The 15,714-nt window shown below is 32.7% G+C and overlaps 1 protein-coding gene across 6 annotated transcripts in view; it reads left to right on the top strand.

Annotated features, from left to right (window-relative positions):
• LOC131277238 (lysine-specific demethylase 6A-like) overlaps positions 1–14,531 on the top strand; it is a 228,147-nt gene extending 213,616 nt beyond the window's left edge. For all 6 annotated transcript variants that reach the window (XM_058291775.1, XM_058291776.1, XM_058291773.1 and 3 more), the window contains 3 exons: positions 9,663–9,789; positions 12,585–12,755; positions 13,098–14,531. In XM_058291775.1, coding sequence (XP_058147758.1) covers positions 9,663–9,789; positions 12,585–12,755; positions 13,098–13,124 — 325 coding nt within the window. In that variant the 3' untranslated portion in view covers positions 13,125–14,531. The remainder of the gene's footprint in view (positions 1–9,662; positions 9,790–12,584; positions 12,756–13,097) is intronic.
• The last annotated feature ends 1,183 nt before the right edge of the window (positions 14,532–15,714 follow it).

The following is a 15,714-nucleotide window of genomic DNA, read 5'->3' as shown; positions in this document are numbered from 1 at the left end:
AGACATCCTCTTTTCTTCTGGGTTTTGTTTCTTCAGCTTCTGGCCCTTCTGTCTGTGGCTTCCTCCCTGAGCTTCTGGGTTTTTCCTTTGTCTGTTTCTGTGCATGTTTTGCTTGTTTAGAAAGGACTACAGCAAGAGGAACAAGGCCAATCCTGGACTCTGCCTCCTTGAAATGATCCAGTCAGAGGCCCCCAACTAAATCTAATCCTGTCAAAGTATCCCACCCCAAAGGCATGGATTAGTTTTAAAAACATGCTTTATTCTCTGGGATCCACAAAAAGCTTCAGACTGTCACACCTTCCCTGATAAGAGTATTGTTAAATTCTGTGGTGACATCTAAAATTGCCATGTATTGAACTTGAGCACATAGATTTAGTTTCTTTTTCTGTTTAATTACTGTCTAACTTTTTATGTATCTTTTCCTACATAACTTCCTTCACAGTTTATTTTTTTAAACTTATATACTTATCTGTGCTCCACTTCAGTTGAATTTTTTTTTCGCTTTCACATAAAATGTGAAAGCATTTTGTACATGGATTGCAGTTATCATTATTTTAAGAATTCTAATTCCAACATTATTTTATGTGTACTTAGCACCCCTTTTTATATCATCAGTCTTATTGAAAATGCAGTACTTTCATTAGCCAGCAATGCTTCATTGTTATTTCACTTAATGAATATTTGTTTTTTTATATATACTTTTTAATTCATATTTTTATTTGATTATAGTAATATGTATTCTCTTTGATGAGCAGTTTTACCTTTAGACATATGCATATAATCATACACATACTACCACAATCAAAATAAAGCACAGTTCTATCAACCCCAAAATGCCCTTGGGCTGATCCTTCCTACTCTATACCTCACCTAGAAATCACTGATCTATTTCTTTTTTTTTTTTTTTTTGTCATTGCTTTTATTTTTATTTTTTCTTTCTTTTTTTTTTTGTCCTTATTTTTTTAATATTACATTCAAAAAATATGGGGTCCCGATACCCCCCACCCTCCTCACCCAACTCCTAACCCATAACAACATTTTAATGAATATTTGAAAGCTGCCTGAATTCAAGACACTATGCTAGACCCTGGAGATGATAAATATCTGGTACAGATTCCTATCTCCATGTACTTTTCCAGTGGGTGACATGGAAAGAACACAGAAGTTGGAGAAAAAACAATAGTGCATGTAAATAAATGGATTGAAAACTTGAAGTTTAAAAAAATATAATGAAAGCCTTCCTGGAGTCCACAAAGTAGGGTAGTCTCTTTTTCAGTCATGCTTTCTAGGAAGGAAGGTCATAAAGGGTGAATATGTAGAGAAAGAGATCAGAAAGTAGAGATTGCTAAAGAAATATGAATCAGTTATTCCTTGGGTTTTCACATAAGGTAGGTTCTAAATGTCCAGTATTGAGAAATTGGTAATTAGCCAAGTAAGATCTGTTCTATCTGCTTCACAGACAATATCTTACATAATCTTATTGAGATACAGAATAAGCATTTAAAAATACCTCTCTCCATTGTAAACACGTATTAATTATAATCACTGCATGTTTTCTCTTTGGGACCAGTAGCAATTTGGAGGAGCTGGACAGAGATGTTAGGAAAAACTAATGGAAATAAAGAACTACAGAGAGCAACCAAAATGGGAGACTTTAGTAGTATGTTATTGCTTGGAAGAGGAGGTTAAGGGGAATATGGACAGAACTTGGGAGAATACTTCTATTTAAAAATAAGAAAAATGAGGAAATAGCAAAGAGGTATTTTGATACGTTTTTAAATTTTGCTGTAAAGTTGTACTATTTACATAATTGCTTTGTTCCTCATATCTAGTTTCTTACCAGAAAGGAAGAGGTATTACTTTCTTTAGAAATCTATCAAATGAATTACCTCAGAATCCCTGTTGACACCCATTTCTCTCACAGCTGCCTCACTTTTTAGCACTATATTCACCACTCAGTTGTAAGTAGGTCTCTTTCAATTTTTTTCATAAAGTAAGTTTTTGTCATGAACTAACATGGTATATAAGGATTTTGCTAAATGCTGAAAAGATTTGGTCTGTTCTTGGGTGCTGATAGTAATGGGAAACAAACCATTAGAACTTTGCTCTAATGGAAGTATTGATAAGGAACAAAGGGAAAAGGCACTTCTGAGAGATGATTCAGGAAGGAATTCACAGAAATCCTACAGGTCAAAATCCCTTAACTTAAATAAGCCCTTTGGCCCAGATATGTTTTATAATGTAGATTTTCTTTGGATTTACTCTACTACAGGGTAAATCAAGTATATTTTACTTATGCAGTGACGCATGACTAGTCTCTCTGAATATACTGAATAAAACTATAAAAAGCCTCAGTTTACACGTCAGTGAATTTTGCAAAACTTAGGGAAAGTTTTTGGAGCTATAATTGACTATGAACCAAAATAAATTGGATATCAGCACCTTAGAATTTTGTCAGTCCTTCTGTCTGAATAATTAATTTTTTCAAAGTTTATAAGCAGTTATACTAAAATAAGAAATCTTTGTTCATATACTGTACTATATTTTTCCAAGTATCCTTTAATTTAATAGCAGGAAAAGTGATGAGTCAAAGAATATTCATTATTTGGATTTTGTCTTCCATTTCAGAATGCAGTAGAGCTGTCTTAAAATTTTTATAGCGTCAATTCTGAGGAATCAATGTAATGGGAGCTCAGTGAATAACTTTGTTTTAACAGAATTTTTTCTTCTTTCTTATATTCCATTCCTCACCTCCCCCCCGCCCCATTATATTGCATTTGAACCTATTTTCTCCTGGTCTAGACCGAAACTAAAGCATGTATCTCTCCATTTAAGCCCTTCTTATTTATTTATATTTATGTAAGCTAAAGACCATAGCCACATTTTGTCTATAAATTTCAGATACATTCTATATCAGCAATAGCTGCTATTAGAGTTTTTAATATTGAAAGTAAAGCTATCAGGTTTTCCAATTATCAGATTATAGATTATTTGGCAACAGGATGGAAATTTAAATGGAGGGAAAAATTAAGAGAAGGGATAGACATTATAGGAATGACAGTGGGTAAGAGAGAGACAAAAGTTAGAGAATAAAAGAGGATGAACTTGTTCTCTGGATGGTGGGAAGGAGGAAAAGTCATGCATCAAAAAAATATTCATTACTTGAATTTTGTCTTTCAAAGACAAAATCTGATTTGGTAGATTTCGGATCAGTGTGCTCAAGCAACGTTTGTGCTTATTGTTGAGATTGAGGGTAAAGAGAAGGAAAAGAATCAAATAAGGAAAGTGATAATTACCTGCTTTTAGACATGTAAGTAGACATTAAAGTCTTCAGAGACTGTTTAGAGAAAAAAATTCTAGTAAACAGTCAGATGTATTTTTCTCTTGCTTAGAAAAGGATTCTGAAACACAGGTTGGCACTGGCTGAAATGTAATCTCTGCTAAGGTTTTATGTTTTGAGGTTTCTGGAACACTGGATATTTTTAAATCATAGCTGAAGGAGTGCATAAAGGAGTATTTAAATGTGTGTCTACTGACTTCTTTAATCTAAAATGTATGTCTGCTCCATATTAAAATATACTACTTTTCAATTGGCCATTAAAACACATCTACATTTCTCATATACACACAGGTTGAGATATATTATTGAAAACTTTGCTGTACTTTTCTGTGTGCTGTGTACTAGGTTTTCTGTGTACTTTTACTCTGAATTTGAATTTTTGAAATTTTTCAAGCCTATAGAAAAGTTGAAAGAATAGTGTAATGGTCAGTGATAACCTTCTTCACCTCAGATCACTAAATTTTTGCTACATTTCTTACACTTTGTTTATATACATGCTTATAAGCACGCTTTTGGCTAAACTGTTTGAAATTAAGTTGCAGGTATTATGAAATATGACCCAAGTAATTCACCCAACATCTGTTAAGAATAAGAACATTTCCTTCTGTGGCCAGTAATAACATTGTCATGGCTAAGAACATTAAAATTGGAATAATATCCATAATTATTAATATTTATCAACTGTCATAAAAGAGCCTTACTAAACAGCTGTTTATTCTCTCCAACCCACTGCCTTTTTCTCAATTCAGATTCACATCATTATTGTCTATTTAGTCTCATAATGAAATTCTTTCTTTGTAAGGAGGAGAGGCCATTGCCTTTTAGAAAGTCAGCATTTTTTTTCAAGTTAAAAAAAACTATAGACAATGTTTCCTTTTCCTAATTGTTAAGACATTTCTTTTACTTATTAAAAGAAATGTATTTTACTTATTAAAATAAATGTATTTTACTTATTAAAATAAAATTGTATTTTCTCAGTGAGTTACATCAGGAGGATCATTCGTTATATTTTGGTACTAGTGATGATTAGAATTGTTTAAACTGAAAGGATATATTTTCCTCAGATAATTGAAAGATAATTCCCTGCTCCATCTAGTATTAACTGTGTCTTAAGCATTTTCATTTGATTTCATGAGATGTTACTAAATATATAGTCTACTATTAAGTTGGGGGGAGACATCTTTATTCTTCAAAATAAAAATTTCTACCCTTTGATTTTAGTTTTAAAAATACTTGATTGAAACTTAAAGAAAACTTTACTCATTGCAGTTTGTCTTTATATTTTTGTATTTCTTTGATCTATATGTTCTTCTCATAGTGCTGTGCCTTTTTTACGTCACTTTAATGAATGTTAATGTGTTTGTTATTTTTTACCATTGAAATAATCCTTTCTTTCCTTGAAAGAAATCAAAGAGACACACAAGCAAAGACTTTTAGAATAGAAATCTTCTCTATGCAGTTGAATGGTAAATTAGTTCAGCTACAGTGTTAAAATAAGACCATCTCTGACATGTGTAGTATAAATTGTTGCAACTATAATTATTTCAATTTTAGAAGGAGGTTAAATAATATTATTAAGAAGTTAATGGAGAAATAGTGTGTTTCTGAAATACTGGTTACTCTGTTGTGCATCAAATAGATTAACTATTTTGTTGGCTGCCGATTAAATTACCATAGTCATGAGTGAAATTTAAATATGTCAGAAACAATAGTAAAGAGCCTATTGTCCCCTGAAAAGTTCAGCATTAGGAAGTGTTAAATTTATCAAATAGAATGTTTTGGAATAAAATATATTCTTTCTCTAGACCACACATACTTCTGTCACAGTGATTTGCCAGAGAATTATATATATCCTAGAATTAAATAATGAAATAACAGAGTAGGAACTCCTAGTTGAAAACAAATTCTCTAAAATTTAAACACCATTCCAATGAAATTACTCAAACCAAATTGCTTTTTTTTTTCGTTCTTCTGTCCTTTCTGTTGACCATCATTTAAATAATTGCTTATAATTTTTATTTTAAAATTTATCTTATACGTACATGTTTTTTCATCTTGTTTTTTTAATATGTGTGAACTGTAATGGTTTTTCTTCTTTTTTCACATTCTTAAGTATTGTGGTGGTGCTATTTAATATCAAAGGAAACTTAAAGGAAAGGTAACATAGCATATGTGGTATTTAGGACTCTTAAGTCTTGGAGTCAAATTTTCCATCAAATCTTGGTTTCTCAAACTCTTAGAGACATGGAGGACCCCAGGCAAATTAATAATTCTCTTCTAGTCTTTGTTTCCTCTTCTGCAAAATAGAAATAATAATAATAAAATTATTTTGTGAGAATTTTATGTCTGAGCAAAGGAAATCAGAGATTGGACATATTGTTTTCAGTGTGTAATGTATTTGCGTTCCTGTTAATACTCAGTGCCACAAATTGTTTAAAATTTGAAAAAAAATTCAGCTTAGTAATTGTAATTTTTTTTTATTTAAGAATTTGGAATATCAAGTGCTCTTAATACATAATTATTTAACATTTATTGAGCACTAATGGATAAGTTTTTATATAAGTTTTTGTAATACTATATTAGTTTCCTATTATAATCATTTTTAAATTCCCATAAAATGACTTAAAACACAAATTTCTGGATCTCAGAAGTCTGAAGTAAGTATCATTGGCTTAAAAACAAGATGTTGACAGGACTACATTCCTTCCAGGGAACTTTAGGAGACAATCCATTTTGCCTTTTCTTCCTTATGAAGGCTGCTTATGTTCTTTGGCTTACGGTCATCTTCTGTCTGCAAAGCCAAAAATGGCAATCCTGTCTTTCCTGTATCATATCACTCTGACACTAACTACTGCCTCTTTCTTCCACATTTAAATGATCCTTTTACTTAAACTGGGTCCACCCAGATAATCCAAGATATTCACCCTACTTTAATGTCCAGTGTTATAATTACGGATCACAGTGTATTTGTTCATTTCCTAATTCCTTTTTTGCTTTTCAAGTTAAATTCTTTTTTTTTTTTTTAAGATTTATTTTTTATTTCTTTCTCTCCCCTTCCCCCCCATGCCCTTTGTCTGCTTTCTCTGCCATTCACTGTGTGTTCTTCCATGTCCACTTGCATTTTTGCCAGTGGCACCTGGAATCTGTGTCTCTTTTTGTTGTGTCATCTTTAAGCATCAGCTCTCTGTGTATGTGGTGCCACTCCTGGGCCGGCTACAGGTTTTTTCCACACAGGGCACACTCCTTGCACGTGGGCTCCCTTATAGTGGGGACACCCCTGCGTGGCAAGGCACTCCTTGCGCACATCAGCACTGCACGTGGGCCAGCTCACCGCACAGGTCAGGAGGCCCTGGATTTGAACCCTGGACCTCCCATATGGTAGGCGGATGCTCTCTCATTTGAGTCACATCTGCTTCCCTCAAGTTACATTCTAAATTGCCATAAAATAAGCAATTTATGCCTAGCAAATCTAAAAATATTAGGACATAACTCTATACTTTGTTGTTGTTAGTAGCAGTGCTTCAATATTTATTCATCAATTGTAACAAATGTACTGTTAACACTATTTTTTGGCTAATACTTTTTAGTCATTGTACATTGAAAAATTCTCTTAAGTCCAGTGTTAACCCAAAGTATAACATTTGGTAAGGCAAGTTTTGAATATTATCTTTGATCTTCAATACATTCCTCTCCTTAAATTTCTTTATATTCTATCTATTCTTCCATCCCCATTGAGACATATTCTGATTGTTTTGGCCTACAGAAGAGCCTTTAACTCAACGAAATTATTTCATTTCATTCTTTTGCACCTAAAGCCTTTTGTAAAGGATAGTATAAAAATTTTCGAGGGCAATTATGTCATTCATTGTGGGTAATTAAGATGAATAGAGCTTGTCTGTTTTTAAGATACCAGTATCAAAGAGATTTTTTGACATCTCTAGTTTTCAACACTTGAATAGCCTTTTGACATCAGGCAAATTTTTAGCCTTTTTGAAACTGTTTATCTTTTGTTAAATAGGTTTGAATACTAATGCCTTGGACTGGTTATTATGAGACCTAAGTGCCATATACTTGATACAATTTCTTTTTTCTGATACTTTTCCACATGGAAGCATCAAGAAGTTTGCAAAATTTCAAAGACTTTTGAAGTTGAGTTAAATGAATACAAAAGTATTTGAAGAGTCTTAGGCATTTTTTCCTGTGATATAAACTATCTTTTTAAAGAATTATTTTAAGACTTAGCCAGCAATATTTCTGCACTTAGAGGTTAAATCATATTGGGACGGGGCAGGAGGAGGCCATCAGGACATTATAAACATAGAGTGAGTTATGTATTTTCCCCTTAGTGTCATGAATTGAATTTTTACTTGCTATCTCCTGTCACAGGTTTGAAACACAAACCTTCACACCCACAAGTACATCACAAAGTTTCCCTTGCTTGGAAATATATAGACTTAAAGCATTGGCTTTGTTTCTAAATAAACGAATATTCACAGATTGCTAAAACAAAACTAAAAGTTTCTTGAAGTCCATTGCTTGTCACCTGAATCTTAGAGCTGTCATACATCTCTAATATAAGAAATAATAAACATTTGAGTTTTAAGGGTATAAACAAGTTCTTCAGATTCTCAAGGTGTAATTTACATTTCTGCATTTTACAAGTTTGACCATAATTCCAAACACACACTTCTAATACATGTACCTACCTGCACATGTGGCCCTTGTGAAAAAAAAATGTGCATGTATAATCTGTGTTTACTTACAGTTTTCTTTTTATGGTGATATGTAACTTGATCTGTGGATTCAGGTTACTGAAGAGAATACCAGTAAAGAAACCTAGACCATATTTTAAGTTTTTGCACTATTGTGAAATTTACTAACTTGTTTAGTAAATATTTATTGATTAGTACTTCTGCCAGTCATTGCTCTAGAGAGTGGGTATACAACCATTAAGGTAAATAATATTCTAAAAGGAATGAAAGATAATGAATGCATAAGGAAGGTAATTTTGATGTGTGATCTTAGTTATTTCCAGTGAGTTAATCCTAAGTAGCAGTTCACCGTACACTGGATCAGGGAGTTCCAGAGTGGTTTGTTTCTGATCCCAAGAGATTACATTATTCACAAATGTTTAATTGATACAGCTGTTTCCTGCATTTTAGGATGGGTTTGTTTTAAGATTTATTTATCCTCCTTTTCCCTCATTGTCTGCTCTCTCTGTTCATTCTCTGTGCATTCTTCTGTGTCTGCTCGTCTTCTCTTTAGGTGGCACCAGGAACCCATTCTGGGACCTTCTGGAGTGGGAGAGAGGTGTGAAAACTCTTGCACCCCCTCAGCTCCCTGGTCTGTTGCATCTCTTATTGTTTCTCCTTGTGTCTCTTTTAGTTGTGTCATCTTGTTATTTCAGCTCTCTGCTGGGGCCAGCTTGCCACACAAGCCAGCACTCCTGCATGTGCCAGCACTCCCCTTGGGCCAGCTCACCACGCGAGCCAACTTGCCTTCACCAGGAGGCCCCGGGAATCAAACCCTGGACCTCCTATATGGTAGACAGAAGAGAACTCAATCACTTGAGCCACATGCACATCCCCTAAGATGGTTTTATTACCACAGTTTTAGAGCTGTAATCCACTTTACAAATCCTCTCATCCAATTTTTCCTTCACAGGAAAATGAAACGCTTTGATACACAAAATCATTGGCAGAAAATTCTGAGCAAGGTCAGGAAAACGTACAAAACTTAGCACCAATTATGTGAATTCTCTATATTGTTAACATCAAATAGTATGTGTAGGAAAAGTATAAATTACAAGAAAAGATTGTGTTAACAATTCCATTATACTATCTTCAAATTAAAATTGCACAAACTTGTTTTCTTAACTTTGGCATTATAGTTAATCAGTTATATTTAAAATACCATTTTTAGTACCTAATGTGCCTTCTTGTCTGACCAGAATCATAATAGTTCTGCCTTGAATTCAGTTCCTTTATTTCGAAGATGAATTAACACTTAGAGAGGTTATCCCTTTCTTCACTTAATCCAGCTCAGAGCCAAAATGAAGAATGTTTCTTTAAATAATGGGTAAGTTTGTTAAGACAGTTATATCTTTATATTCAAATAAAATTATTTTTAACTTTTTAAAAAATATTTTCCTTTAGTATTGTCATTTTCTGACCTGCCATACATGAGAAATTGACCCAAAAAAATTGTCATGTCAGTAGATATTAGAACCTTGATTCGTGGAGTTATTTCAAAATGGTGTATCTTTTATACTAGTATTACTCAGTACTCAGTTGTTATCACAAATAACTTCCATCCACTATAGGTATTGTCTTCTGAAAATTTTAAAGCAGTGCCAGACATTGAGGGAAGCTCTTATTGCAGCAGGAAAAGAGGTTATATGGCATGGGCGAACAAAAGATGAAACAGCTCATTACTGTAATATTTGTGAGGTAAGTAACCTCTTAAATTACCATTGTTCTGTTTTAAATTCTCTAGTTTTTTCTGTTTTCTTTTTAAATTATAATTTTACACAGTTTACTGAAATTAACAAATACAGCAATTATATCAAATTTTCATCCAGTGTTAAATATTTTACTTCTGTAACCCAGAAGTATCTAGTACTGAGGTATTCCTCTTCTAGGTATAAGATTTTAACCTGAAACAATCCTAACACAGATCCCATTCATAGCTCAGTGTTATTTCCAGTTCATTTCATAATACATTTGTCTGTTTTCTCTTGCGAGAGGTGTAGAAACAAAGAGGCAGTGACTGCTCTGTTTGGAGAAGACAAATTGTAAACTGTTGTTACACACAAGATTGATAAAAATGAGGCTGGGCATATATACAACCTATTATGGAGACAAGGGGAAAAAATGATTTCTTCTCATATTGGCATTAGAAATTCCTGAAAATATTAATATTTGTTGTACTCTCCTTGAGGAATGAGTATGATTTTAATATTCCAAAGAATTCCAAGAATTGAAGGTTTATAAAGCGTTTTTAGGCTCTAGGAATAGAATGGGAATAGGGAAATGGCTGGCGTATTCAGAAAAGGATAGGTTGTTTAACATGCTGAAAAATATAGCAAATTCTCTAATGGTGAGCAATATGAAATTTGCAGAGTGTCTTGAATCCACTTTTTAAAGGAAATTGATGTTCATTGTTAATTGAAGCTATTTTTTTAGCAAGGAACTAAGTCAGTGTACGTATTTCAGAGAATGGTTGTTGATACTCGAGAAGATGGAAATAAAGAACAAAGTCAGTTGGAAAGCAGTTGCTATGGACTTGAGAGTTATTAACTAAGGTCCTAGACTAGAACCTGGTAGAAAAAATATTAACAGGGCATTCAGTAAAAGTAATTATAAAGGAAAATTAACAGAACAGTTTATGAAATGGGGAGTAAGGACAAATTGAAGAAACCCAAATCAACAGGATCAAGATGGCACAATGAGAAGCTCCAGCATTCCATATCCCCACAGAAGTTTTAAATAACAAAAAAGATTTGGCAGAACAGTCTTTTTCAAAGTTCCAGAAAACAAAGAATAGTAGTAACAAGAAGAGCACTAAATCAAGAAAGTGGCAGCTAAAAAGGTAGGATCTGATGGTACCCTTGCTAGCCCCTCACTCATCCCCACAATGCTGGGCACAGAGCTAACATCTATTCCCATTGTGGGTCTCTGGTCAAGGGTCCAAGTTCTGAGGGAGTAAAGTAACTCTTATGCACACAGGGTGCATATATTCCTATTTCCTGAAGGAGTGAACCAGGACCCTCACCGCTGGCTTGCCCTCCAAGAACTTGGCTTGCACCTGGAGGCAGCTTCAAAACTCCTACAGAACTCAGGACCACAAGAAAGCAGTTTTCTGGCAAAAAGGAGACATTTGGGGACACATGCCCATGTCCAGGACAAGATACATGTATCACAGCAACCAGCAAGAACACTTTGCATTTGTCTCAAGCTATTTTCTAAACTCTTTTATGGATAAGCTCTGAAGGGGCCCACACAGGTCACTCTGCAAACTCTGGTACTGGCACTGAGGGAAATCTCTGTCATTTGGTTTGATACAGTATGGTACGGTACAGTATGGTACTCGCATTGAAGGAAAACTCTGTGTTAACACTAGCCTGAATAAAAGCTAAACAATCAGAGGTAAAATACTAAAATATCAAAATGCCCAGGTTGCAGAAAGTGATTAGAAAACATACAAACAAACAGAAAATAACAATTCCAGGGAACAGGATAAAGCATTAAAAACAATTTATGAGGAACTCCACACGCGGGACATACCAGACAAGGATTTGGAAAAGATAGTCCTAAATATGCCTAAAAGTTAAAGAAAAATAGCACAAAGGTCTAAAGGAAATCAGGAATACAATACATGAACATCAAGAAAGTATCAGTAACAAGTTAGAAATTATGAAAATCATATCTGAAATCCTAGAGTGGTTCAATAACATATCGGGGCTGGCAGAATAAAGACTCAGTGAACTTGAAGATAAGACAGTTGAAATCATTCAGTCAAAGAGCATAATGGGAAAAAATGAAGTGTGAGCAGAACCTGAGAGCCCTGTGAAAGGTCATCAGACAGAATACTGTACACATTGTGGGAATCCTAGAAGTAGTAGAAACAAAGGGAGAGGGGAGAAATTTATTTGAAAAAATAGTAGCTAAAATTTCCCAAAATGTACTGAAAGACATGATTATGTATATATCTAAGAAACTTTGAAATCCGACCAGGATAAACCAAATAGAGTCAAAACAGGGAGAATTCTGAACACCTCACGAGAGAAAAACATTCTACAAAAAGGGAAGCCTAAATATGATGAAGTTCCTGTTTTTCTTCAGAAACTATGTAAACAAGAATGCGCTGGAATAATACATGCTAGTGGAAAACACTGCCAAACAAGAATTCAATTTCCAAAAAAAAATCTCTTTAAAAAATGACATAGAGATTTACAACCTAATATCTCAACCAAAGTTAAGAGAATTGATCACCACTAAACCAGCCCTGCAAGAAATTCTAAAGGGAGTTCTTCAGGTTGAAAGGAAAGTACACTAAAATAGTTAACAGTACCCATGTCTTAGATATGCTACAAAACTGAACAGGTTCTCAAACAAGCAACTGTGGTTGAAGTACCTACATTTAATCAAAAATGGCTGTCAACAGTTTCATATACATAATTTCATTTATTTGTATTAAGTACACATTCCAATCTTATCAATGCTTTTTCATTTGTATAATACAGGTGGAGGTTTTTGATCTGCTTTTTGTAACCAATGAAAGCAATTCTCAAAAGACCTACATAGTACATTGCCAAGATTGTGCACGAAAGACAAGTGAAAATCTGGAAAATTTTGTAGTACTAGAACAATACAAAATGGAGGACCTGATAGAAATCTATGACCAGTTTACATTAGTAAGTAAATGTCTTATCAGTACCTTTTGTTCTGGATTTTGTCCATCACTACTAAAATTTTACAATGAATATAAAGAATTATTTTTCCACAAGATTTTCTCATCTAACAATAAAAAAAATTTGTCAACTTAATTAGTTCCAACAGTTTTTTATTAAATGGTGAAGAAGTACAGAAAAATTGGGATAATGCTTGGAATAATGCTCTTGGGTGCTTAGGAAATCTAGACTAGATGGAGACCACGAGAGTAGTTTTCCTCCTTTTTCTCAATTAAGAAGCAGGTGATATTTTATATCCATAAGATATACACCAAAATAATTCACATATCTCATCTTTATTTTTAGGCTCCTTCACTACCATCCTCATCTTGATACTGTGTCATGAACATTAAATGAGATCTTTTCTACACTTCAGGAAAGTTTTGCACCACTGGTTCATAGGTATTTCATATGACTGCTGACTAAAAGTCTGTGTCTATGCAAACTTCCAAGTAGAGCGCCAGCCAACTGGACAGGATAAGTCACTGCCCATACTTCAAGACTCTCACAAAGTTAATTCAGCTGTACTTCTGAAAAAAAATAATAATAATTACATAGTGTGTATGTATCTAACAAACCTGGCAGTGTCATACAGACTACTGACTCAGAAATAACCTTTTTTTAGTGTTCCATGTATTTCTGGATTGGAGAGTTCTCTTATTTTGCCCTTGAATTTTCCTAGAGAAAAAAAAAATTTTTGTCATTTTTTCATAAGGTAGTAATTTTAAGTTTTTCCTTGATCAACTTTTTTTTAGTGTAAAAATTTAGGTGGGAATTTTTTTTAATGCTTTGTTTTTCGGAATTGTTTTGAGGCCATAGTGATAATTACACTTTTTGTTGCATAATAAACCTTTAAAAAATTAATAGCCAAGAAACCAAGATAATGGATTGCCTGTTAACTGAGGAATAAATTTCAGATTTGTGATTTTCGTTTCTCATCTTGGTACAAATTTACAATATTTATAAATACATATTTATTGCTTGGAAATATTTGTGAATGGAATGTTGTTATTTTTTTCCAGATTTACCAGCTATTAAATACTAAGGAGTTCTGTAATTTTAAACACTACTCCTGTTACATTTTCTATGTATAAGTAAAACTGCTTAGCGTTGTACAGAAAGTTTTGTTAAAATTGTTTAATGTTTAGAGGGTTTTCTACTCCTTGAGTTTTACAAATCAAAGTTCCAGTTCTTGCTCCTTTTCAAATCTTGACTATATATATTTTATATATACTTTGTTATGTATATATGATATATATATAGAATTATGAATATATTATTGTATAAGTTCAATAGCAGTTTTTTTGTTTTGATTTCACGTCTGTGATTCATTTTTAAGATGTAAAATATTGCTTACGAAAGTTTGCTTTGTTTTAAAGTAGATGCTTCCGTCTGGTTTTGTTAATTTGCAGTTCAATGACAAATTGCTAGCAAAATGTATTTTGTAATAGAAAACAAAATAGTAAATGTGGGATTTTAAGGGGAACATTATATAGGCTTAAATCTTGTTTATCACTTAAAATTTATTATGGAAAAGAGAATTAAAAGATATGTTACAAATATATTAAGGAATTTATTTTTTAAAGTTAGTTGATATTGAAAGTGTCAGCTTTCTTATTTGTATGACATGGTTTGGTACGTTATTCAAATTATGTATCATAAATATTAACAAGTTCTATGGAAACTTTCATTTTTTCTGAACAAATTACTTTCAATTAACAGTGATCTCATTTTATAATATAATACTTTGTTCTTTTGTCTCTAATTCCTGAAACATTTGGCCAATATTTTCATTTGTTCTAAGATTTTTTTCAAAGCATTCCAGTGAATCATTGATTGCTTAAGTGAAGATATATATGGCATATAATCCTATTGATGAAATGTCTTGGTGATTGCATTAATGAATCTCTTTTTACAAATAGTTTTAGAATGAGATGGTTTCCTAGAAATAGTTTGACGACACAAGTATGGGAATATTCTATTAAGTTAATAATTGGCCAAGCATTGTACGTCAGCCAACAGTAATAATCACTTGTGTATAATTTGAAGAGGAAATAATCACAATTCTGTTTAAATAACAAAACAAAAATAGTGCTTGACATAAATGCTGCTCAGATATTTTTATGCTAATATTTTAAGTATTTTCTTTTAATTTTCATATGCAAATGTCCCTGAGAATTAATTTAAGGGGCATTTTTTTCCAAAGAAAAATTGCTAATCAACTTAGAAAACAAAGATTATTGAGTAGTAGAGCTACTCCTGAATTATTCTTAACTATTTCTATTTTATACTACTTACCCAACATCTCAACTCTATTTAAGATGATTTATTGCCATGAATATATAAAGCGAAGTTACTGAATTTATGTTGGACACTGGCATGATTCGTTTGTGTTTCTTTAGTATATTTGGATTATATGTGAAGAATAACGGAGATGTTTTTAGTAAAAGGGGGTGGAGAAAAGCAAATAGAAATCAAACACATTGACATGACTTAGAAGGCTATATGTAAGTAAGTGAAGTCCTATATTTCCTTTTTTTTCTATCAACTTAACTTACTTTATAAATCACATTTTTTAGAAAAATAAATCTTTTTGGTGGTTCTTTTGCCAAAAAACTTTTAAGATTTTTTAAGGCACTTTCCATCTAATGAAGTACAATTAAAACAGATTTGTCCAGAAACGTTCCTTAATCCACAAAATGCATAAGAGAGCAGTTGTTAATTCAATAATTATAAACTAAGGTCATATTTATTTCTCTTTTTTCATCAATTAAATGAGGATTTTTCTTGTTGACATATATTTCATAAAGATTAGTTTTTATTTCTACCATGAATATGCAATTTGACTTCCTTATCTAGTGTTGTTGTTTGTAAATTTTTTTTTTTTTAAAGTAAATTCAGAATTAAGCCCCTTAAATACAAG

This window comes from Dasypus novemcinctus, chromosome X, assembly GCF_030445035.2.
Source record: "Dasypus novemcinctus isolate mDasNov1 chromosome X, mDasNov1.1.hap2, whole genome shotgun sequence".
Classification (NCBI taxonomy): Eukaryota; Metazoa; Chordata; class Mammalia; order Cingulata; family Dasypodidae; genus Dasypus; species Dasypus novemcinctus.
Note: the sequence above shows the minus strand (reverse complement) of the source record. Positions and strands in the feature narration are given on the sequence as shown.